General features: G+C 40.7%; 1 protein-coding gene across 4 annotated transcripts in view; it reads left to right on the top strand.

Moving 5' to 3' along the window:
* plod2 (procollagen-lysine, 2-oxoglutarate 5-dioxygenase 2) overlaps positions 1 to 19,941 on the top strand; it is a 144,889-nt gene extending 124,948 nt beyond the window's left edge. For 3 of the 4 annotated variants that reach the window (XM_069897387.1, XM_069897389.1, XM_069897390.1), the window contains 8 exons: positions 2,032 to 2,173; positions 3,823 to 3,885; positions 11,237 to 11,350; positions 13,201 to 13,266; positions 14,009 to 14,113; positions 14,712 to 14,858; positions 17,363 to 17,488; positions 18,966 to 19,941. In XM_069897387.1, the coding sequence (XP_069753488.1) occupies positions 2,032 to 2,173; positions 3,823 to 3,885; positions 11,237 to 11,350; positions 13,201 to 13,266; positions 14,009 to 14,113; positions 14,712 to 14,858; positions 17,363 to 17,488; positions 18,966 to 19,121 (919 nt within the window). In that variant the 3' untranslated portion in view covers positions 19,122 to 19,941. The remainder of the gene's footprint in view (positions 1 to 2,031; positions 2,174 to 3,822; positions 3,886 to 11,236; positions 11,351 to 13,200; positions 13,267 to 14,008; positions 14,114 to 14,711; positions 14,859 to 17,362; positions 17,489 to 18,965) is intronic. The other variant, XM_069897388.1, reaches the window with a different exon arrangement.
* The last annotated feature ends 4,869 nt before the right edge of the window (positions 19,942 to 24,810 follow it).

Genomic DNA, 24,810 nt, shown 5'->3' with positions numbered 1-24,810 from the left:
CAGAGATGCTAACAACCAGGAATTTGAAGTTCTTGACCCTCTCCACTACTGAGTCATTGATAAGGACTGGGCCGTGTTCCCCTGACTTCCTCCTGAATTCCACAATCACCTCCTTTGTTTTGCTGACGTTGCAAGGTTATTGACGTCACACCATTCAATGAGCTGATCTATCTCCCTCCTGTCTACTTCCTCATTGCCATTTGTGATTCTGCTGACAACTGTGGTGTCGTCGTCAAACTTGTAGATGGAATTGTGCCTGGCCCCACAGTCATGGGTGTATAATGAGTAAAGCAGTGGGCTAAGCACGCATCCTTGGGGTGCGGCTGTGTTAATAATCAGTGAGGAGGAGTTGTTTCCAATTTGTACTGACTGTGGTCTTCTGATGAGAAAGTCAAGGATCCATTTGCAGAACGGAGGAGGTACAGAGGCCTGGAGTTTGTAGCTTCTTGACCAGCACTGAGGGAATAATGGTATTGAAAGCCGAGCTATAGTCAATGAAGAGCAGAGCTGAGTGGAGAGCCAACAATTTTTCATCTGCTGAGGAGCGATTGTGACAATGGGCGAATTGTGGTGGGTGCAGATCTTTACTTTGGTATGTGTTGATTCTGGCCTCTCAAAGCATTTCATCACAGTAGAAGTTAGTGCTACTGGGCGACAGCTATTGAGACAGCTCACACTACTCTTCTTGGGTACTGGGATGATTGATGGCCTTTTGAAACAGGTGGGAACCTCTCACTGCCGCAATGAGAGGTTGAAATTGTCCGTGAACGCACTGACTAGTTGGTTGTGCAGATTTTCCGTACCCTGCCAGGTACGCCGACAGGGCCCGATGCCTTTTGAGGGTTCACCTTCTTGAATGATGGTCGGACATCGTCCTCAGAGAGAGATATCACAGGGTCTTCAGCCTTTTCAGGGATTCTAGCAGGCACTGTTTGGTTCTTCTTCTCAAAGCGGTCACAGAATGTGTTCACCTCATTCTATGTTTAGCTCACACTAGCCAGTGAAGCAACACAGCCATCTATAGTGTTCACCTTGTAGCTTGTAATGGCGTGCACTCCCTGCCATAGCTGCTGTGTCTCTGTCTCTTGCTTCCTCCGGAATTACCATCTTGCTTCAGAGATGGCCTTCCACAGGTCGTACCTGGACTTCTTGTAAAGATCCTGATCCCCAGTCTTAAATGGCTTTGTTTGTGCCCTTAGCAGGTTGTTTATTCTCTGATACATCCAGGACTTCTAATTGGGGAACACACAGAATTTGTACGAGGGCACACACTCATCCACGCAGGTCTTGATGAAGTGGGTGACACCTGTTGAATATTCAATCAAGTCTACGGACAAGTTCTTGAATATGTTCCAGTCCACTGATTCAGAGCAGTCCTGCAGATGCTCCTTCGCCTCCCTCAACCATACTTTCGCCACCTGCACCACTGGTGCTGTTGTCTTCGGTCTTTGCTTATACGCTAGGAGTAGAAATACAGCCAGGTAGTCAGACTTACCAAAATACAGTTGTGGTATGGCTCTGTATATGTTCTTCATAGTGGTGTAGCAGTGGTTGAGTCTGTTGGTTCCCCTGGTCTCACATGTGATGTGTTGGTAGTAGTTTGTCAGAGACTTCTTCAGGCTGGCCTAATTGAAGTCTCCCACAATGATCGGGAAGGGATCAGGATGTGCTGACCCATGGCTATCATCAGATCAGCCATGATCGCCTTAAATGACAGAGCAGGCTTGATGGGCCAGATTACCGACGCCTGCTCATATTCTTATGCTGCCAGTTTTCTAAACCAGGGTTTTTAATCTTAGGGGAGCCCCATACTTAGTACAAGATATTTTTCTTCACAGCACCCTGTGTTTTCAGTGAAATGTATATTTCCTTGCCTGAAATAACTGGAGAATATGCTGTTAAGGGAAGACTTTTAGCAAATAACTGTTCAGGGCCATTTAAAAATGTATTTATTTTTGCGATACATTGCTTAACATTTCATCTGGCTTATTTGTTGATGAGTGGGGTTGAATTTTTCATGTCTCTCTGCAGAGGTGTGTGGAATGTCCCATACATAGCTCACGTGTACCTTATTAAAGGTGAGGTATTGAGAACAGACTTAAAGGAAAAAAACTATTTCAATTTGGACAGGATGGATTCCGATATGTCACTCTGCAGAAATATCAGGGAAGAGGTAAGTGTTTTATTTTTGCAAAAAAAGGCTCTTGTACAAATTTGTGTTGGCATATCTGTTGTGCAACAATTGATCATGAATAAATCCTATTTATAATTGTATGAACCCTAAAGAATTTATAAGTGAATCCTTTCTTAGAACACCAATTGTGAATAAATTTATTTTCATAAATTAATAATTTAACAGAACTGAATTCTGACCAAAATAATATAGCCATGTAAGTAATGCAGTGGAATGGGCTTTTAAATTAGAATTCTGTGTGTACTACAAAGTACATGCATCAGTAAGTTATTTAAACTTCATTTATTGTGCCTGTATCAAAAACACATTCTCCATCAAATTATGATTTATAGAATACATAAATTTTTTCATTATTCTATTGAATATTATTAAATTGTATGAGGGAAAAATCCTTTGAATAAATGAACAGTTGTTAAATCCTGCATTTTATTTTCATTTTGTGCATATTTGTCAAAGGTTAGAACAACATTCTCAGAAAACTTGCCAACTTTTCTGCATATTTGAGTCAGCCAAAGGGAAGTCTGGACTGGTGGTTTAAAAGAAATAACCTGAAAGGAAATTATTTTTTAAAAGCAAAACACTTCCAAAATGTGTAGTTGGTGTGCAAGCTTATGTTGGCATACAGATGAATCACTAACCAGCTCCAGGATTCAAAGCGGATAAAGGCATAAACCCCACTTCCCGTGGAGAAAAGAGGAGTGCCTGTTCCAAGTCCAGTGACTCTGGAGAGAGAATCATCGAACTTTTACACAGGAATGTGGTGATATGTAATTATACCACTAGGTCACCAGGGGTCACCCCGGTGACCTTGTTTATAAAGCAGTCCAGAGCTAGTTTAGCCTTCCAGGTTCGTCTCGCAGAGACAAGACCTCTTAGTGTACATGTTAGTTTATTAAAGCTGTCTTATACTCGCACTGCTGGTGTGGTTATTGTCAGTACAAGGAAAACTATTGTTATATCCATTTATACTGTATTTTTTTTAATTCTTGTACTGTATCTATGTAATGCTTGTTTTAAATCCGAACTAAAGTATGCAGATTTCAACATTTCCATTCATAAGCATATAGGTGAGAGAAAAGGCTTCTGACCTCAAATCAAGAGAGTTGGCAAGTACTGTTCTACCATTGATTGTATGTTAACGTGTTGTACTCTATTCCGGCACATATGCTCTTTCTATACCAGATGTGTCTATTCATTGACTGTTTCCCGATTGATCTTTATTCTTTCCGGATTTGACCCAACACTGGAAGCGATTGATTTCATTCTGTCTACACTATAATCCAAAGCAAGATGGAATATGTGGGCTGATGATGTGTTTCATTTCTTTATTAATCTTGTCTCTGCCTGCATTCATCATCATTAACTAAATTCCTGCATTACTAACGAGCCAAGTTTATGTTGTGTTGGTCGGTTGAAAGGGCTGGGCTTTAATTTTTGTGTCCAACTGGCAGGTTGTCTGTTACTGTTTTGTGTAGCTTTGTAATGCAAGTGGCTGTTGGCCTCACTCAGGCTGGCTTTGTGAATGACACTTGTTTAAAACTGGTCCTATAAAGCTCTGGTGTCTTGTCTGTTTCCTTGAGATGTGTTCAAGATGATGATTCTCACCTGGTGCTTATTCTTTATTTTAGAAAATAGAAAAAGGAAGAGATTTCCCTACTGTGGAAAATTGTCATATGTTCAAGCCCCCAAAGGTTTATGTTTGTTTCCTTCATTTTTTTAACAAAAAAAATCTCTTATGGTTTAGGATTCACTGCTAAGAATTTGCTCAAACCCTCAACGTGCCTGTGTCATCTCTGTTGTCCACATCAAGTCAAGTTTATTGTCCTCTGATTGCTCAAGATCTAGTCCTCGGTGCAAAACACACAACCAGACGTAACACACATGCAGGACAAGTATTTATATTTGTTAATAAATAGTTTCGTAACTATGAGAGTCTCGGGTGGTCAGTGTGAGCAATTCCTCTGGTCGTTCAGCATTCTCACTGCCTGTGGGAAGAAGCTGTTCCTCAGCCTGGTGGTGCTGGCTCTGATCCTCCCGTATCTCTTTCCCGACGGGAGCAGCTGAAAGATGTGTGCAGGGTGGAAGGGAAGGAATCCTCAATGAGTTTGCATACCAGATGCATGATGTGTTAAAAGACCTATTATTAAGTGCATAATTGGTTTAAAAAGCGCAGTAGACAAGACAATTATTTGAATTGCTTAAACTTTATTCTTTATATAACTTTATAAATTTATATAGAGTTTGCTTAAAGAGGAGTTGTTATCCTTTAGGCTGTTTTGTTTTGTTGTACTTTGATAAATTGGTGTAGCACTCTGTATGTACGAAGTGGAATTCAAAGTCCAGTCCTGGTACCCCTTATCACAAGGGGGTGTAGAATAAATTGGTATAATGCTTGACATTTAAAAGCTTGATTATGCATGGTCAGTAATAGTGAGAATCTTCACTGACCCCAATAACTTTCAAACAAGGAATATGGATGCTGCTTCAAAGATCTTTGCACAATCCGTCCTTCTCTGGTGGCAAGGTACCATTTGGAATACCTGCAGCCATTATATTGAAGGTCTTACCACGGTGAAGTTAGATTATGAAGGCCCAGTATTTGGAACCAAGAAGAATGAAGAAACAACAACTTGGAAGTGAGGAGATGACTTGGAGGGAGCTTTGTTCCCATGTGGCAGCACTTTTTAATCTTTTCCAGTTGAAGCAGGTCACCAGTTTGGGTGGTGATATTGAGGGCTCTCTGCCTGTCAGCGTAGCGTCTAAGAGTTTGTATACATTCCTGTTATGATTGACTAATGACAGTGGTAGTGTATGTTTAAGATGATGGATTGGGTGCTGATTCTACCAGCTATTTTGTCCTAACTGGCTTTGACCAATATTGTCATAAGGACAAAAAAGAGGAACATATTCCCCAATACGTTTATAATCTGTTGGAGAAGAACTCCTTGTATAGATGTCATTAGAGAATGGTGGGAAACCAGAAGTTTATGGTTTATCTCATAAAGAAATCCACAGGAACACTAAATTCCCATGTCTGTTTTTGGAGGATGATCTTACAAGGAATTCTCCCCTCATCACCAAAGACTTCAAATATATGGAGAGAATCTATAATATTCTGCTTTATCTCTTGAACAAGGAGTATTTCAAATGCATCAGAGTGTCATAAATGGAGACCTGCAGGCAACAAAAGGCAAAATACTAGGAATATTGCATCATCTCAAAAATTTTGTTTGGACACTGAGATTCGATATTTATCCTGTAGGTTAGGAACACTAAGATTACCTGGAAAACCAACCCCCATTCCAAAAATATTTTGAATTTGCTGGTAAGTGCTGCACTGCTTCATCATGCAAGTGATGTGCCACATTTTTATAACAGGGATAATAAAGTTACACCTGCGTAATGGGTGAGAAATGAATCTGTACAAATCCTTGGCCAGGTTTTGATTAACCTGCATGTGAAAATTCCAGTTAATTACATGCAAATTTGACTGGCAATAGAAGTACCATTTTGCATAGGTGCTTAAGTTGCTGGCAGACCATTGTCACACGTCAATGGATTTAGGCAATACATTGTTAAATATCAAGGAATAGTATTTTAGTACAGGAAAAGGGCATGGAGTTAGATCATCCCTCGATTCTGTTGACAAGCATAACAAGTGTGAAGAGCTGTAGCCTCTTTTTTTCCCCCCACAAAACAACAAAGTAAACGATGCTGTAAAGCTGATGGTTTGCAATTTCCTATTGGAGATGATGTATTGTGTTAGTATATCCATTACAACCAGTATGGCATTTATTTGTTGTTCTAATATCTAAAGCTTGACAACCTTAGATTACTTTCAACGAACAATGCACTGAGAATGAGCTTAACAGTAAAGTCTGGAGATACTTGTGATTGCAGTATAATTCACAATTCTTCGCTGGGCCCTTCTTCCTTCCTTTTATCTTTTTCATATTTTTTTATTTATAATTAATACAGTACAATGAAGAACAGGGAATAAAACTAAAAATACATTTTGACACACACACAATAAATAAAGGGAGAACTTTTAACAGTATACACTCAGTCCTCCCTCCACTGTACTGGGTAGAAACAGAAAATACATCAATAATATATATTATTGATGTCATTGCTGTTTTACATATATATATACACCCCATCTAACCTACCCTATTTTTAAAAAAAAGAAAACTAACAAAAGAAATATCTGAGCAGCTTATCCTGAGGGTAACATATATTTTGTAACTTTTGATTCAAATCATGAATCAAAAAACAAAGGTAAAACTATCTCATCTGGAAGAGTGAGTACATCGAATCACATTAAAATCATTTACATCAAATGAAAATAAGACACAAAAGGTCACCAGGTATCTTGATATTTCACCGATGAATCAAATACAAGATATCTAATTTTTTTTCTGAACTTAAACAGGACATAATATGAGAGAACCATTGAAACACTGTTGGAGATCTGGAGTCTTTCCATTGAAATAAGATGGCTCTTCTATAGGCAACAAAGGAGAGAAGTCCACAACCTATTGCGCAGACACTGGAAAATCTCCCTAGGTCTGGTTCAATAACCCCAAAAAGAGCAGTTATTGGATTGGATCGTAGCTGCTTCTTCCTTCCTCTCTCCCCCCCCCCCCCCCCCCACCTTTCGTTCAGACACTTGCCTGCTTTTTGCTCATACCTTGGCGAAGGGCTCAGGCCCAAAACATTGGTGACACTTTACTTCCTATAGATGTTGTGTGTCCTGCTGTGTTTCTCCAACTTTTTTTTTTCGTGTATTACACCTTGAATGGGATGCTGCCGTCTGTCAAGTGGGAAAGGAGATGAGCAAGGACCAAAATGTTATTGGGGTATTGGATGGGAGGTAGAGATAAAAGTAAGAACAAGCGTAGGGAAAGAAGAGATGGAAAGAGTGGAACCAGTAAGGGTGGAGAGGATTAGCAACAGTTAGAAAAATCAATGTTCACACCATTAGATTGAACCCTTTGGACTCCATGTCCCTATTTTCAGGGGCTACCAACAAGCGCATATACATGTGCCCCTGTTTTCAGGAGCTGGTTTTATACCCAGCCACCAGCTGGTTCATGCTGATGTTCATACTGTAGTTTACCCATAGACACTGTCCGGAGTATATATAAAAATGGCTGAACTCCAAATGGGTTAAGATTGTCCATGAGGAATATGATGTCTTGTTTCTCAAGTTTATATTTGGTCTCACCCAGACAATGGATGAGGCTGAGGACCGACATTCCCCTCCTATACAGGTCTCATCCATTGTCGTCCTGTTCCTTACCTCTCAACGTATTGACGAGGACATTGATTTTAGGTAACCCACACTTCCATATGTTTCCACTGCTTCCATTTTTTTTTTTAACTTTCTATTGAAATTTTATTTTCTCCAACCAACCCCTACTCCTCACCCACTTCCAGAGGTCTCTTCCTTATCTTTCCCACTTTCTCTCCAATGCCCTATCACCTTTTGGCCTATCCCTCGTTTATTTCCCCCTTCATATACAAAATTAAATTTAGACATTTGGTAATAGACCCTTTTGGCCCGCGAGCCCTTGCTGCCTAATTACAATCCCTGGTACGTTTTGGACTGTGGGAAGAAACTGGAGCCGCCAGAGGAAACCCACGCAGACCCTGGGAGAACGTACAAACTCCTTACTAACCGTGCCAGATTTGAACCTTGTTTCCATTCGCTGGTGCGGTAAAGGCATTGTGCTAACCATGCTGCCCCCTTTCTTATTTATCGAGACAAAATGGTCCCAACCTGATATGTCTACTGAACATTTCTACCCATGGATGTCATCTGACCTGCTGAGCTCCTCCAGCAGCTCGAAGTTTGCTCAAGATTGCAGCATCTGCAGCTTTTACGTTTCACTAATTTCTCTCAAACCTGAAAGAGATTGTGTTACGCAACGCAGGGGCCTTTCATTGATCTGGTCCCATGTCTGTTTCCGTTCACTTGGAATAATATTCCAAAAGTGGCAGAGAACAGCATTTGATTTCTATTGTACTGATTAGGATTGCCCAATGGGAAATTGTACTGTGAAGTATGAAGGTCTGCAGATGCTGTGATTGTAGTAAAAACACAAAAATTTTGGAGGAGCCCAGCAGGTCACAGACTGTTCATAGGAAGTAAAGGTTTATAACTGAAGTTTATAAAGCTTTCTTTTCAGGGGTGCCTGCGGGCAGTCGATACACAAATGCCAGTGATAAAACAAATTGTCCCTGCAATCGCCTTCTCTGGCATTGTGTTCCCATCTCCAGCCATTTGTATACTCTTCTAATCATTCACTTTGACCTTTTATTCCATTGCCCAGAGATTAAAAACTGAGTTATATTCTGTTAGCTGAACAGTATTGATAAATTTGTTTCTTTAGATGACTTATCAAAACAATAAAGCCAAAGAATGTCTGTCTTGAGGGAGGTTATGGCAGCATGTGTATTGAAATTCCCCTGCGTTTCCAACTTGATCACCATATGACAGCGGCTCTGGGGAATGAATTGATCTTGAAAGAAAATAAACTTGTATGTGCAGCTGAGATAACTGTAAGCCATGCTTCCATTGTCTGGCTTTATCGTTTTGATTGTCCCTTTAATTTAAAACCTTCCTTAAGAATCATATGGCAGTAGATTTTGTGCTTCTACTTTATTACCCTTCTTGCCCTCGTGGTTTTCTCCATTTTGATCCTCCCTGTCCCCACCTGACTCAATCTGACTTTTTTTTTCCCTCTGCCTGTCTATTTTCACCTGTCATTCATCTCTCCATCATTTGTTGTATCTCTACGGTCAACCAATTACCTGCAGGCCCGTGTACCACCCCTCCCTATCATCCTTCTCCACGTCTGCTGCAGGGCCTTGACCCAAAGCGCTGATACTTCCCACCCCCACATGTTGTTCAACCTTACAGAAGAAGACTGCGGTTCTAGATTCCAGTGTCCGCTCAATCCTCCCACTTCCAAAATACTCCTGGATCAAGATGGTAATTTTCTTCCCAGAATATTCTACTGCTTTGCAGAACAAGTCTCTCCAAAAATAAAAGACACTACCACATAACCAGAATACTGGCAACCATTCTTTATGTCCCACTGTTGCTGCTCAACCCACTGAGTTCCTGTAGCAGATAGTGTTTAGCTGTCATAGTTGTCGGGTTAATGGATAAAAATGGTAACTGAAACAAATAAACCAACCCTGTGGAGTGTTCCTGATGAAACAGGCAATTCTTAAACACATTGCCACTCTGAAATCTAAACCTTCAGCCTCCTGATAAGTAGAGATTTACTTTTTCCAGATACACTAAAATGTTCTTAATGTACCAAATACATAAAATTACATTTTGAAGATGTAGATAATTCCACCTTTTGAGTTTATTTTTGAATTTAATCCACGTCTTGATCTTTGTCTGGGTTGGAATTCCTTAAGGGATATTTAGCTGTGTTGACATATTTGGTGTGTGTTTGTGTGTCTAAGAGCTAGTGTTTGGAATGCTTGACTTTAACTCAGATTGTTGTCAAATCACATAGTTAAGAAGGGCACTGGAGGATTCAGGGTCCCAAACAGTTCTTCCAAGTGATACAACATTTCACTTGTGAATCTGCAGAGGCCATCTACTGCAACCGGTGCTCCTGCTGTGGTCTCCTGCACATTGGAGAAGGGACACAGACTGGGAGATTGCTTCGTTCAGCACTTTAGCTCTGTTTGCTGCCTTGCCGGGGATCTCCAGTCCTATTCCCATGCCGATGTGTCTGTCCAAGGTCTCATACTCGGCCAAACTGAGACCACCCACAGTTTTCCATCTGGGTACCCTCCGACCAGATGGAATTAACATAGACTTCTCTGGTTTCCATTAGCCACCACCACCCCCCCATCTCTCCCTTTCCTCTATCCCTATTTCTCCTTTCCTCATGTGCCTTCAGGTGCCTACCAGCTTTTAACCCATACCTTGATGAAAGGCTCAGGCCTGAAACATTGGTTATATACCTTTACCTTCAGTGGATGCTGTGGGACCTGCTGAGTTCCTCCAGCATTTCTGTTATGTTAAAAATAGAATGTAAGTTCAGAATCTGTTTTGTGAAAACAGTGATTTGCACCTCCTTTCATTTCAAGTATTTTTTTTCTTTTTTCACTGTCAAATTGCTCTGCAACTCCTTCCATATTTACAAGTCAAAATAATCCTTCCTTTTTCCAGTAAGGAATGTAAATTTGCTGTTTTAAGGCAACATCTTCAGGATCAAAATCTTTAGAGATAATTCTAGAGCAGTGGTTTTTGAACTGCCCCCTAAACTCCCATTCCTCCTTAAGTGGTATGTGTGTGGGAAGGGAAGGCTGAGAACCACTGCTCTAGTACCAATTGTTACTGAAATATTTTACTTGAGAAAAATTGTCATTGGCCCATTTCCTTTGGGGTTATAAAACCGTGCACATGACGAGTCAATGAGGTACGATTAAGACGGTAGTTTTCAAACCTTTTTCTTTCCACTCACATACTACCTTAAGCAATCCCTTACTAATCGCAGAGCACGTATGGCATAGGGATTGCTTAAGGTGGAATGTGAGTTTAGGAGGGCAGTTTGAAAACCACTGATCTAGAGGGTAGCAGCAATACATATAGAAAGAGAAATTTCAGTATTTCAAGTCATCATAGGAGAACAGTGATCAAGGTATTCCTATGTGAAGGAAGAGTTAAATAATACATCCAGTTCCCTTAAAGGTCAGATTAAGAACCAGAGTTAATGGTGTTTGGAAACTTTAAGATGTATTATCAATCTGACCACGTTAAAAGTTTGCTTCTCCTGCAATTTCTCCCACTACAACTGGTCCACAGGTTGAGCAGCTGAGAAGGGAGATGTCAGAATCCTCCTGATCTACGTTGCAAGAAGAACGATTGTCAGTTTTTTTTTGAGGTGTCCCTTTAAGTGCTGACTTTGAATTACTGGACTGCAAAAATTATTTCAAAGGCAGGGTTTTTTTTTAAATGAGGTAAAGTAACGACTTTCAAGTAGTAATTCTGAATATTTTAACGTTTAGGGGATTTTCATGTATGTTAGCAACCAGCACAAATTTGGACGGCTTCTTCCAACAGAGGGTTACAACACCTCACATTTGCATGGTGATCTGTGGCAGATCTTTGATAATCCATTGGTGAGTATTTGCAATTTACTAATAAAGTTTGAACTTTGATATAAAGGTATTTAGTGTCTGTTTTTACCGTAACTATTTACGCTTTGAATTCTCTTCAGAAATCATGTTCTGTTTTAAAGTTTTATTTTTGTAAGTATCAGTTTGGGAAACACTCTTATTAACCATGCACTTTGTAAAAATATCTACCTCTAACAGCAGAGCAAGAAGAATTAATGAATGTGTAGCAAGGCAGTTACAGTACCGGTAACTTAGAGTAAATTCAAGTTGATAAAATTTTGAGATGCATTAATGCCTTTCATTATCTTATTTATTTTGACCTGTCATTCAATGCACCATACTCAATGCCAAAAACACTCAACAGGTCAGGCAGCATGTGTGAAAATAGAAATAGATGTAATGTTTTGGATTAGAGTCCCTAGTGAGAAGCCACACTATTATAAGGAGAACAGGCAAACTCCACACTGCCAGCACAAGAGGTCAGGGTGAAATCTGGATCACCAGGGCTGTGAAGCAGTGGCTCAACTGGGCATCATCAATTGCACAATAGAGGGGTGTGCTTTTTGTAGAACATAACTTCTTTCCAAGCTCCATCCTTGGGCGGTCTGCCCAAAGGACCCAAACAAGAGGTTTCTGAACCAAATCCCTCCATCTTACTGAATTGCAGACAAGACAGATGATAATGAACCCTAGGATTTTGTTTAAAAATGCTAGGCCAGAATTCTGCACGCCTTACCTCACTTCCAACAACTCACAAATAAAATCCAGGCTTTCTGCATCGGGACGGCATTGTCGGGGATGACAATGGGAGGTTTTAGTCACTACGTCTCAACACTTTTACAGCTTGGTTTATTTCCCTCAGCCTTGAATCATAGTGTGACAGTACAGATTCTATCACCTATGAACAGATGGTAGTGTAGGATGACTGTGATTGGCTGAGAGTGTAGCCTCACCTACCAGCAGGTCTTAAAGGATTGCTCCTAGCCGGACCAGGTCATTCTGGACTGGTCGACCTACTTGTGATATGCTGCAGTCTTTTAGTTAATAAAAGCCTGGGTTTGAATCAACAAGTCTTTGGTTCTTTCGATGCACACTAGACATAGATTTATCAATGTTAATAAATTTCCATGCACAAATCCCTCATATCCTCTCCAACTCAAAACCCCAATAAATTTGCAGCTTTCAGATTGGCATATTTTTTCTGGACTATTGGAAGTTATTCATTTTAATTCCCCAGCACACTTTTTAGATTTTGTTACGTCTTTTCCAGTCAACATGGTCATTTTTAGGGGAATATAGGAATTAGGTGCGTCCTGGGCTGGCAGAAGCCCTGGTGAATCCTAGGTGCAGGGGATCAGTGCATCTCAGGGGCCAGGCGATTAATGGGAGAGCATCAATGGTCTCAGTGAGTATCCGGGGAGCTTACCAATCCATGAGTCTTACTGGAACATGGGATAGTTGGATAGTGGATTGTCAGAGTTTAATTGCAGTTGCTTTCACACCTGCTTTGCATTTTTTTTATAAGTTTCAATCCATTCTTTTACTAACTGCTTGTAAATTTATGCAATCAATTGATGCACTGTGTCTGACTGCTATGACTGAGAAAGGCATCGGAGGCAGACCAGGCACAAACTGAAAAAGAGCCAGAGTTGGGAGGAAGATCGCCTACCTGCTGATCACCCGATCGGGGATAAAGGGAGTTAAAAGAAATGTGAAGGAAACAAAAGCTGTAGAGCAGAAAAATGCAAATAGGCAGGAAATTTGCCCATTACGTTGCCTGCTGTGTGAATCTGTCATCTTGCTGGCTTTCTCTCGTATTTCATTGCTGACCACGCACTATTTGTATCTTCTAGGAATGGAGGGAGAAATACATTCATCCAAACTATTCAAAGATATTTACAGGTGGAGTTGTTGAAGAGGTATGAAGTAGTTTCCTGAATGTACCATCCAAGTATTTCCTGCTGCTTACAGATCCCCCAGATCTTTTCTAATGTAAACTATTATCTTGTTCCCATTCACTTGGAAAGCTGCCAGTTGGCTTCTCTATATTATGGCAAACATCTCTCTCCACCCTCTTAATTATATTCCAATAAAAACACACAGAAATGCTGGCGTAACTTAGTGCAGTGTCCATAGGAGGTAAAGATATCTTGCTTTTAGATGCCTCCCTTCTTTTTGCTTATACCTTGAAAAAGGAATCAGGCCTGAAACACTGTCAATAGATCTTTACCACCTATGAACGCTATGAGACTGGCTGAGTTCCTCCAGCATTTCTGTGCATTTTTACTACAATCGCAGCATCTATTTAACTAATTATAAACTGTATTCCAGACACTGAATCCTCAAATGCATCAGGAAGAGCAAACGCAGAAGTTATTTGTTATGACTGTGATCCTTGGGAATAATTTTCCCCTTCTATGAGTCGGTGGGCTATCATCAATCACTTCTTGTATCGAGCATCTCCCATTCATTATGATGTTGCACCTGAGAAGTTATGGGCTTACATTTTCCACATGAATGCTCTTTGTACCCACCTTGGTTTGGAAAATTGCTGTCTCTTCATTGTGCCACACTGAGAGTTTGTCTCTAAATCCACTGGAGAAATTTGCCTGAAAATTTCACTCCTCCTCCTTAACATGGATTTTGTTTTTATTTGGGCAGCCATGTCCCGATGTCTTCTGGTTCCCCATATTTTCAGAAGCAACTTGTGATGAGCTTGTGGAAGAAGTAGAAAACTTCGGTGAATGGTCCGGTGGAAAGAATGAGGTGAAGTTTCACAAGGGATTGGCTTGCATTAGTTCCATTAGGACTACATTGTTCTTCCACACATTTTCATTTTACTTGTACGTTTCAAAAAAAATTACCGTTGGATTGGGCAACATTTGTTGCTTAACTTTAAACATATGCTTTTATTTTTAGAAATAGTAATAATTTCACTGCAACCGAATGTGATTCAAGATTCCTTGACAGGTGTAATACTTCACAAAAATTGCTTTAATTTGCCATAAGGTGGACAGAGTTGCCACCAGCAGAAATTTCTGGGTGTTTCTTACAGTCAGAGAAAGCAAAGCAAAAAAAGTGTCCCCACAGCCACCAAATCCAAGATTTGCCTTTTGGGTAGTCGGCTTGACCACAAGCTGCTCGGTGAAAGCCATTCCACAAATTCCTTCTCTTGAGATCCAGCGCTAATCTAGTCCACTGGACTACCTGCATATTGAAGTCCCCCATGGATACCGTAATGTTTTTCTCTCATGCCTTCTCTAAGCCCTGAAGTAATTTGCACCCGACAATCTGGCTGCTGTTAGGAGGCCACGATGTAACGCCCATGCGGTTTCTAGCCACTGATAGCTTTGTTCCATTTTAGGATAAGCGTTTAGTGGGCGGATATGAAAATGTTCCCACTGATGACATTCACATGACGCAGGTTGGGCTGGATCAAGTGTGGCTGCACTTCATTCGGGAGTATATTGCTCCAGTTGCACTGAAGCTATTTTCTGGTTACCACACTAAGGTACGTCAATCTTCGAATAATCTATGTCAACAAATGTGCCTCATAGTAACTCCTAGCTGTTGCTTGTAATCTGTCAAAAATGTTACAAAGCTGTGATATTCAGGACCTTTTCTTGAGTGTTGCAGCAAAGTAAAATGTACATAGTTTATCAAATCAAATAGGTGGTATTTATTTATGATTAATGTGTTAAGGGTTTATACTTAATGAACAATTTCCTCACTAACATCAGCCATTTATTTGTATTCAAGGTTTAATTCTCATTTGGGAACAGAATCCTTCTGTACTTTTTACGGCATTTTTGCTATTGTGATAAATCACATCTGTCAATCATAAATGCCTTCAAATTCTTTGATGTGCTACAAAGCAGGCTCCAGCAGTACTGATCACAATCAAGGTTTGACCTTCAAGATCACAGAACTGCAATGTGCTCTCATGATCAATTGTATTTGGCTCTAATCTTTACAGGGCAAATCTATTGCTTAAGAAACATTTCTATCGGTTGTGACATGGTGGTAAAATTAGTTTGCCTGCTATCTCACTGTACCAGAGACCAGGTTAAATAGTGACCTCTAGTTCTGTGTGTTTGGAACCCAAAGTCAGGATGGAACTGGCTTTCTGCCTGTTCTCCCTGCAACCACGTAGGTGAAAAATAATTCGAGCCTTTCCTGTGTAGTCACCAGATTTCCTTCCCCATCGAGCTGCCAAGAATTTGCTGTAGCATTTTTGTTAGTGAAGAGGTTCCCAACCTTTTTCTTTCCACTCACATACCACTTTAAGTAATCCCAATGCTTTGGGGGAGGGGAAGGGTGGGTTTTTTTTTTAATATATAGATTTTTTAGTTCTTATATGTGGGGGGGGGTTGGGTTGAATTAAGTTAGGTTATTAATGTTGTATTGTAATTATATTATTTTATATCTTTTCTTTAAATGTAATTTTTCTTTTTATTTCTGTGATAAAATCTTTAAATAAAGTTTTAAAAAAAAGTAATCCCAATGCCATCGGTGCTCTTTGATTGCTTAAGGTGGAATGTGAGTGGGAAGGGAAGGTTGAGAATCACTGGTCTAGACCCAATCGTTACTGAAACATTTTGCTTGAGAAAAATTGTCATGGGCCCATTTCCTTTGGAGTTATGAAACTGTGCACATAACAAGTCAATGAGGGACAATTAAAACAGTGGTTTTCAACCTTTTTCTTTCCACCCTTAAACATCCCTTACTAATCACAGAGCACCTATTGCATAGAGAATTTTTAAAGTGGAGTGTGAGTGGAAATAAAAAGGTGGAGAACCACCGTTAGTTCCACCCTGAAACACGCTACTGTGCTGCAGAGCACTGTTTATTTGTGTTGGCTATTGAACAGATCTGCGAGAGAGTCTGTGATTAATCAGCTGGTTCCTCCTCAGCTACTTAATGATCACTGAGGAGTCTACTTCAGGGAATACCTGAACTGACTAATCGATTGGGTCATCTTTCAGGACACTGACTACATTGATCTCTGAAATTGCATTCTACTTTCAATGTTCAGTTGTCTATCAAATTAATTCAGTTAGATTTGAAATGCTACAAATTCTGGATTTGCATCACTGGGTAATGAATTGTTTTCTCGATCCAACTGGAAGATGGCAAGTAGATCGGGCGCACAAGTCTTAATATTCCTGGCTAGAGGGAAGAATGTGAGAGGGAGACTGCATGGGGTGGTGTTGAATGCCACAACATCAATCTGTCACTTTGCTGGAACGTGGCTGAAGTTGCTCCTTGCAATACATTGCAAGAAAAAAAGCAGCATCTTCTATTTCCTTGTTCATTTCTATCGCATTTGAAGGGCAGATGCCAGATCTTTCTCCACAGGAAGGGGAAGATTAAAGCTGTGGGCCCATTAGCTGCAAGAGGGATCTGAGATGCAGAAACCAAATGACCTTGACTGGCTTCCTTTTTGAGTCCCACCATTTGGAAACATTTTACTACCAGGGTTTATTGCCGGCAGTTCATTCTTTTTCTTGCAGCTTGTAAACTGTTCTACACAAGAGTTAATGTACTCTACAGTGTAAATAATAGTGACTGAAGGATTGTCAGTGGAGTTTATGTGGATTCATAAAAAATATCTCCTCCCCCATACTATTTTGTTCGGGCACCAGCTGACATTTTTCATATCTTGAAGGGCTCAAGCCTGAAACATTATATAGCAAAGGTAAAGATCCATAAACAAAGTACATTGTTTGACCAGCTGAGTTTCTCTAGCATTATCTTTTTAAGGAGAAATAACACACAGGTTGGACATTAAAGGTGATGTTTTAATTCAAGTGCTGATTCCTTGTTCTTTGCTAGAATTATGTCGATGATAAAATAGAGCACAATGCTTAATGTACCTTTGGACCTTTGATAGCCTTTTCCTATTTTCATAAGTAAGCTCGATGTGGAGGGTTCATTCAAAATATCATCACAATGCTTCAGGGGGAAAAAAAAAGCAGCACAAAAGTTTTCAATTTTGATTTATTTACTTTCTAGGGATTTGCCATGCTGAACTTTGTGGTGAAGTATACGCCAGAGAGACAGGCTTATTTAAGGCCCCATCACGACTCCTCTACCTTCACCATTAACATCGCCTTAAACAATAAAGGAATAGATTATCAGGTGGGTTAAGCATTGTACTTCAGTGACGATCAAATACATCTATATTTCTGCTTCAGAGTTGTCTAAGTGTGAACAATGTATATGCCGTTTTATAGGACAATCCATAAACTTGAAATGTTCACCTTAAAATCAGGGTCGCCCGATTACAAAGGGTCTAAAATTCTTACCTTGATGGCTAAGTCGCAACACAGTAACCACCATAATCGGAATACCTTCAGTGATTATTGCAGAGAATCATTATCCCTGAAGTATGTAAGCCCTCTCTCTTCTCCAACTATGTTTTCTGCTGTCTAAGAAAAGCAGCCAATATACAGGAGCACCCAAGCCACACTCTTGGAACATTACAGCCCTTTGACCCTTCTAGTCTACCAAACCTATTCTGGCTGACCTCAATGGAAAAAGCTTAGTTGCATTCACTCTGTCCATACCTATCATAACTTTGTAAACTTCTATCAAATCTCCCATCATTCTTCTACACTCCAGGGAATAAAATTCTAACCTGTTTAATCTTTGCAACTCAGTTCCTCAAGTCCCAGCAACATCCTCATGAAAGTTCTCCTCCAGTGGAGGAGAGAGAAGGATCAGGGGTGTAAAATCACACACCAGCAGGTTCAAGGACAGTTGTTTCTTCCCTAGAGGCATCAGCTCCAGAATGAACCTCACAGAGTGATCGCATGCTGCCGTTGCTATGTAATAACCGACCTTTTACTGTCACTCTGCACTTGCTCTTCTACTTTGTGTTGACTTGCTGGACTGCTTGCTCAACAAACCCCTCCACATTCTACTGTGAAGATGGGACAATAAGCAAACTTGAATGCTTGGATAATTAGCTGAAAAGATTTCAAAACCTGTTGAGCTAATTTATCATTCTTATTCCAGCATTTTTGTATAGGGGATTAAGCTGGTCTACTTAAAAAGATTATTCCCATATCAAGTTTTTTTGGCAGTCATAAAATGCAAGTGTAATCCATATTCAGTAAAACCCCTGATGTCCAGCCCCTACAGGGATTGGTAAATGTCAGATAAGTCAATTTTCCTGTTGCTTAAGATTCCATACTGCCTGGATTGATGAAGTGACTGCCACAATTTTAAACCTGAATTTTTTTTAACCTATTTATTTTCTGCAATTTTTGTTTTTTGCCAATTGCTTGAGGCTTGCCGTTTCTTGAATTCTGGATAACAGGAGTATGTTGACCATAACTGGTCATCTTCAGTTACAGTTTAAAATTAACGACAGAAACCTGGTTTATGCACAAAACTCCCGAGGTCCTACAGCGAGCATAGGAGGCAAGAGTAATGTTTCAGGCCTGAGCCCTTCAGGACCTGCTGAATTTCTGGATCAACTGCTCTCACAGATTTGTGGACTTACTTGTTTCACTACAGAAACGTGGTGCCCAGATGTGAAAGTGTATACATAAATGGCACTTTACTGAGGGTTCAGAAACATGGAAAATAAATAACTTGTGTTTCATTCCAGGGAGGAGGCTGCAAATTCCATCGATACAACTGTGCTGTGGAGTCTCCCAGGAAAGGCTGGAGTTTCATCCATCCAGGAAGACTAACGCATCTCCACGAAGGGCTCCCAACGACAAATGGGACAAGATACATTGCAGTGTCTTTTGTTGATCCATAAACCTACAATGTGCTTGCATCCGAACAAACACACAGCAAAACTATAGTTTTCTCTTTCAAAACTCCCAACCTAAAATTCAGAGTTTTTCTCCCTGTGACCCAGAAGTGAGTTTTATTTTAAAACAGATTATTATTAAACTTGAATGGTTCTGTGTGCTGAAGGCAAATATCATTGAGAAGATATTTGATAGAAAAGTGTCACTCTATTAGTAACAAAGTGCCTCCTGTTTTTAATCTGCTGAATGACTCCTCGAAATGCATACGAGCCAGTGTTGTGTTACAATCTCATGTTAAGATAATGCAGAGGCCAAATTTAGTCTATTTAAGGAATAGAATGGACTTTTACGTTGCACATTTCTAATTCTAGAAGGGCCTAGAAAGATGTTTATGTGCAACTTAAAAACCACAAGATAGTTTTTCACCATGTGAGTAGAGGAATGAGCCAATAAGGCACTGGTAAAGTCAGCCACACAGACAATACTTTGCCCTTGTACAATTTGCCACCCACTTCACCAATACAAAATCTACTGCTCAATCCAGTTGTGACCAGGTTTTGTAATCAGCTTCATTGTTAAGAAAGTAATTGCACAAGCAGTTCAACAGCACCAATGAAAAGCCAATTGTAAAGTAAGTAGAAGGTGTTCTTCCTTTTTTTTTGATTTCTGAGCAAAAATTTATGGGAGGTTAATTTCCTGGGGGTAAGATGAAAGATTGGATTTGGAGATGTACTGCACATAAGCTGCCTGGGACAGGTAGACCAGAGTTAAGTTATTCTGCCAACTGTTTATTAAATAGAAATAAAACTTTATAAAAGTAGAGAATTGGTTGTGAGATTTAATGAATGAAGATGGAGTTAATAGGTGGCAATGAGCACACAACATGGAAGTAGGCCAAAGTGGAGCTCAGTCTGATATTGGTAAAGATGAACATCCTCCACCATTTAGCCAGTAGGCTTTTTCCAGGTGCATTCTCCACTAAGAATGCACCTGAAGAAGCAGAAGCATTGAAAAGACAGATGCGCATCCAGGCTCCTGTGCCTTGGGCTGTCAGCACGGGGACGTCCCCACTCACGGGGCTGGAGCAGAAGGGAGGCACTCGAGTCGGGTACCAGCATTGTTTCGGCCAGTCCCCTTCTCCCCACTCCCGAAATCAGTAATGACAGTGTGGGGACTGGGAGAGGAGCTGTCAGGCACTGGCCAGCTGACTGTCATTAGAATGCAGCCGCTTTTAGGCCACTGTGCTGCGGGGATTATCCCTCTCGGAGGGTTACCAAACTCATCTTGCAGGCGCTTCCTGCACATTCACGTGGCCTTCCCACAGCTGCATTTTGCCAAAATATGCAGCTTTACAAGTGGGCCAATTGGCCACCTGAAAGTGCCTAGTGTGATGAAGGCTACCAGCAGTAAATGCACACTACTGAGGAGCCAGGTGATTACTGTCTGAAGCCCAAATCCACGTAGAAACCAGTGAGGGAACCTGGTTCTCAATGATTTTCTGCATAGACCTGGAAATACCACTGTTTACAATGGTGTGAAGATACTCTAGCTAAGAAACAAAGGCAGGTTAACATCAAGTCATTTCTTAGTATTTAGTTAGCTTTTGAAAAATTGTGTTTATCAGTTATTAAAATTAACATTAAGAATTTGAAGTGCAAGGCACCAAAGAAGAGGTACAAGGACTGCCTAAAGAAATCTCTTGGTGCCTGCCACATTGACCACCGCCAGTGGGCTGATCTCGCCTCAAACCATGCATCTTGGCACCTCACAGTTCGGCGGGCAGCCACCTCCTTTGAAGAAGACCGCAGAGCCCACCTCACTGACAAAAGACAAAGGAGGAAAAACCCAACACCCAACCCCAACCAACCAATTTTCCTCTGCAACCGTGTCTGCCTGTCCCGCATCGGACGTCAGCCACAAACGAGCCTGCAGCTGACGTGGACATTTTTACCCCCTCCATAAATCTTCGTCCATGAAGCCAAGCCAAAGGAATACAGCAGAAAGAGCTGGAGGAAGGGGACCCTCAGCTATCAAAGGCTTTTCAAGGAAGGGGCCTCCTCTCTTCCTGGAGTTTCTGCAGGAGGCAAGTCCACATCAGGCTATTGACCTCTGAGCAGGGAGGGTCTCCCAAATTTGGACCAGGCAAGTCCAGCCATTGGGAAGCTACAGAACCTGGCCAACCAGTTGGTTCAATGAGAACCATAAATATGGTAACCTCCATCATTAACATAACCTCAGCCTTTATTCAAAACCAAGATGCAATTTTCTTTTAGATAAGCTTAAATTGCTTTTTTAGCATTGTAAATTTCCTTTTGTGGTTATTTTCAAAAGACTTCTCTTAGCACAATAGACAGAAAATTCCTCACGGTAGTCAGGGCTCGCTTTTACTTATTCATTTACACGAGTTAAAAGCCTACATTGTATGATGATACATAGCCAATCTCAGAATTAGGAATTAAATCACTGTCACACAGTCCTGCATTAAAAGAACTCTGGTTGTGTGCTTTCTCGAGAATAATGATGGGCTGGTTATACCTCAAGACATTATGAAGCAACAGTTCCTCTGTAGATACGACCTCAACAGGAGTGGGGTTCTATGTCAAACAGACATTCACTTACATGACCAGGCTGGGTCATGGGTTACTTACTGGGAAGAAAGTTCTCTGCTGCAAAGTGGTAAGTTATCTTTCAGGAGGATTCAAAATTACATCTATTTTACTCACTTTATTTATTTTGAAAGGCCTTATTGTGTACTGCCACATCTCCTGATGCTGTGGAGGAACTGGGGTGCCCAAATGAGAGAATTGTCTGTAAACACACAATTCTCTCATTTGGGCACCTGTGAATTATAAGTTCAAGCTTTCATGTTTGATTTACTTGATGTCCAGCAAATCTATCCATAAACAAGTACAGCAGAATAAAACAGTGTAGAGAGGAGAGTTAAAGCAAGAGATGAGTTTGAACAGAGTAAGGGCTTTTATTTTTAATTTTAAGAAGTTTGAAGTTTTCTAGCAGGAATGTGCTCTCAGTTTCTGGCTACCCTAATGAAATGGAAAATATAAACTCATGAAGAATACTTAATAATATTGTTTGCCACCTTATCTTAGAGAGGTCATAATAACATTGGAGAGAGTAAAGGGAAGATTTACCAGGATGATTCCTGGAATGCAAGGGCTAACATCTGAGAAAAGCTTAGCGGCTCTTGGAATCTATCCAATGGAATATAGAAGAATGAGAGGGGATCCCATAGAAACATTTTGAACGCTGAATGGATTGAAGAGAGTAGACGCGAATAAAATGTTTCCCTTGGTGGGTGAATCCAGGACAAGAGGGCACAGTTGTAGAATTAGAAGGTACCCACTTAAAACAAATTTCTTTAGCCAGAGGGTCGTGGATTTATGCAATTCATTGCCACACACAACTGTGGAGACCCAATCATTGGGGGGAGTTTTAAGGAGGGGATTGATAAATATCTAATTAGTCAGGGTTATCAAGGGATTAGGGGGAAAAGTCCGGAACTTGGAACTAGATGCGAGAACGGTTTAGCTCGAGGTGGATTTGCAGAGCAGATTCAATGAGCTGAATGGCCTACTTGTTCCCTTGTGATCTTTGTAAGATCAAACAAGCATAGCCGAAAGAATCTAGTTCAACAGGGCCTAGTTTTGGAATAAGGCATCATCCATTTATTATGATGGTGATGTAGAATCAGACTCAGCACACCCTTCAGCCCATCATGTCCACAAGAACCACTGCACTTAATTATACTAACTTCCCCCTTCACAGCACGTTGTGAATCTTTGAAACTTTACCTCCCCAGATCACTGAATAATACATTTTTAGAATATTTTTAATTTGTATTTTAAATTTAGATATACAGCACAGTAACAGGTCTTTGAGACTCACAAGCCTGTACTACCTAAATAACTTACAATACCCATATGTCTTTCTAAGGTGGAAGGAAACTGGAGCACACAGTGAAAACCCATGCATTTCACAGGCAACACTGGATTTAAACCTGGGTTGCCGGTGCTGTAATAGTATTCTGCTAACCTCTACTCTAACTGACTGATTTTTGGTCAGTAGAAGAGTAGAAAGTAATGGGGAAAGAGGAGATGTGATCAAGATCGGGAGAAGGGGACGGAGCAGACGTCCCATTTCCTATGATCTAATGTCAAGTACGAGTTAAGTGACATTTATTAATTATCCTCTTCTTGTAAACTCAATCTCAATGATAGTCAAGATTCAGAAACTGGGTTCCACCACTGGTACAGTCATTGTATCGGACTTCAAAGGATTGACTGGAGAGCGTTTGGTTCCTCTGTGGAAATGATGGGAAACCTTTGTCTGGGGATTTCAATGGCACATTTATCTGCTGGAACTTTGAAATTGCAATTATATTGGTATGTGGAAAGCAATAGCCTTGCTCCTGGCAACATATTGACAATAGCTCTCCTTTAATAGTTTGTCTGAAGTGTAATAAATTGTCGACAAACTGCAGATGCTCGGTATCAGACATGAAAATAGAAAATAAACACTCAGCAGGTCAGAGAACAAAGACAAAACAGAAGCAGTTTCAGATTGATGTCCTTTTAATTGGACAAATACATTGTGGCAACTTGGCATTGGGGGTAGAGTTAAATTACTGGATTATTGATCTAGAGGTCCAAATCCAACCAGAGCGTGAAACACAACTTCAAATAAATTTGGAACTTAACCACCATCAGTGATGCTGACCATGGATCTAAAGCCATTTTAACATTGGCACGATAACCCAGTAATTAACCGCCAATCTACTCATTTACATGCCAATGTGAACCCTCGTGAACCAGCACATGGGTCAAATCACCCTGTGGATGAACTGCCGGGGGAGGCAATATCATTGAATCGGCGTACCAGTTCGCCCAGTGTGAATGGGACAGGGGCATGCAGGACGTCACCACTGGAGGATAGGTGCCGCTTTGCTCTGCGATGCCGGGTGGTGAATGTGAAAGGGGCTGAGAATCAGTTCATAGATAGTCCAGCGTAAACGTATTTTAAAATGGTTCACTGAACTGCCAAGTTAGCAGTTCGCCAATGTGAAATGGGCTTAAGATTGTTTTAAACTGATCCCACACAGAATTTAGAGCAATAAGAGGCAATCTGCTGGAGGAATTCAGGTCAATCGACATCAGGGGAAAAAAAAGTTGATGATGTTTCACGTCAGAACCCTTCATCGAGGCAGAGAGGAGATAGCCACAGTCAGGGAGAAATTGGATAGGAGGCCAGTGGCTGATTTAAAGTGACAGAATTCCTTTCCTGAGTTGATTCTATCTGTCACCCACCTGGTTATTGAACCTTCATTGTTCTCTGGAGCCTAACAATTCAATGGTGAATTAAAGATGAACTAAGAAAGCTGATCTTGGCAGTAGTGCCCGAATTACATGGATGATTTTTTTTTAAAGATCTCCAGTTTAAATCAGGAGAAACTCAGCAGGTCATGCAGCATCCGGAGGAGGTAAAGGGCAACTGATGTACGTTGCCAGACGAAGGGGGTCGGGCCTGAAAAGTCGGTTACCCTTTTACTTATGGATGCTATGTGACCTGCTGAGTTTGTCTAGCTTGTTTGAGTATTTAAAAAACTCCATCAGTAAACAGAGCCTATTATCATCCAGTGATTGGCAAAGACTGATATAAAAATTATAGAATACCCAGAAT

The sequence above is a fragment of the Narcine bancroftii genome, chromosome 9, assembly GCF_036971445.1.
Source record: "Narcine bancroftii isolate sNarBan1 chromosome 9, sNarBan1.hap1, whole genome shotgun sequence".
Taxonomy (NCBI): Eukaryota; Metazoa; Chordata; class Chondrichthyes; order Torpediniformes; family Narcinidae; genus Narcine; species Narcine bancroftii.
This window is presented reverse-complemented; position numbering and strand designations above follow the sequence as displayed.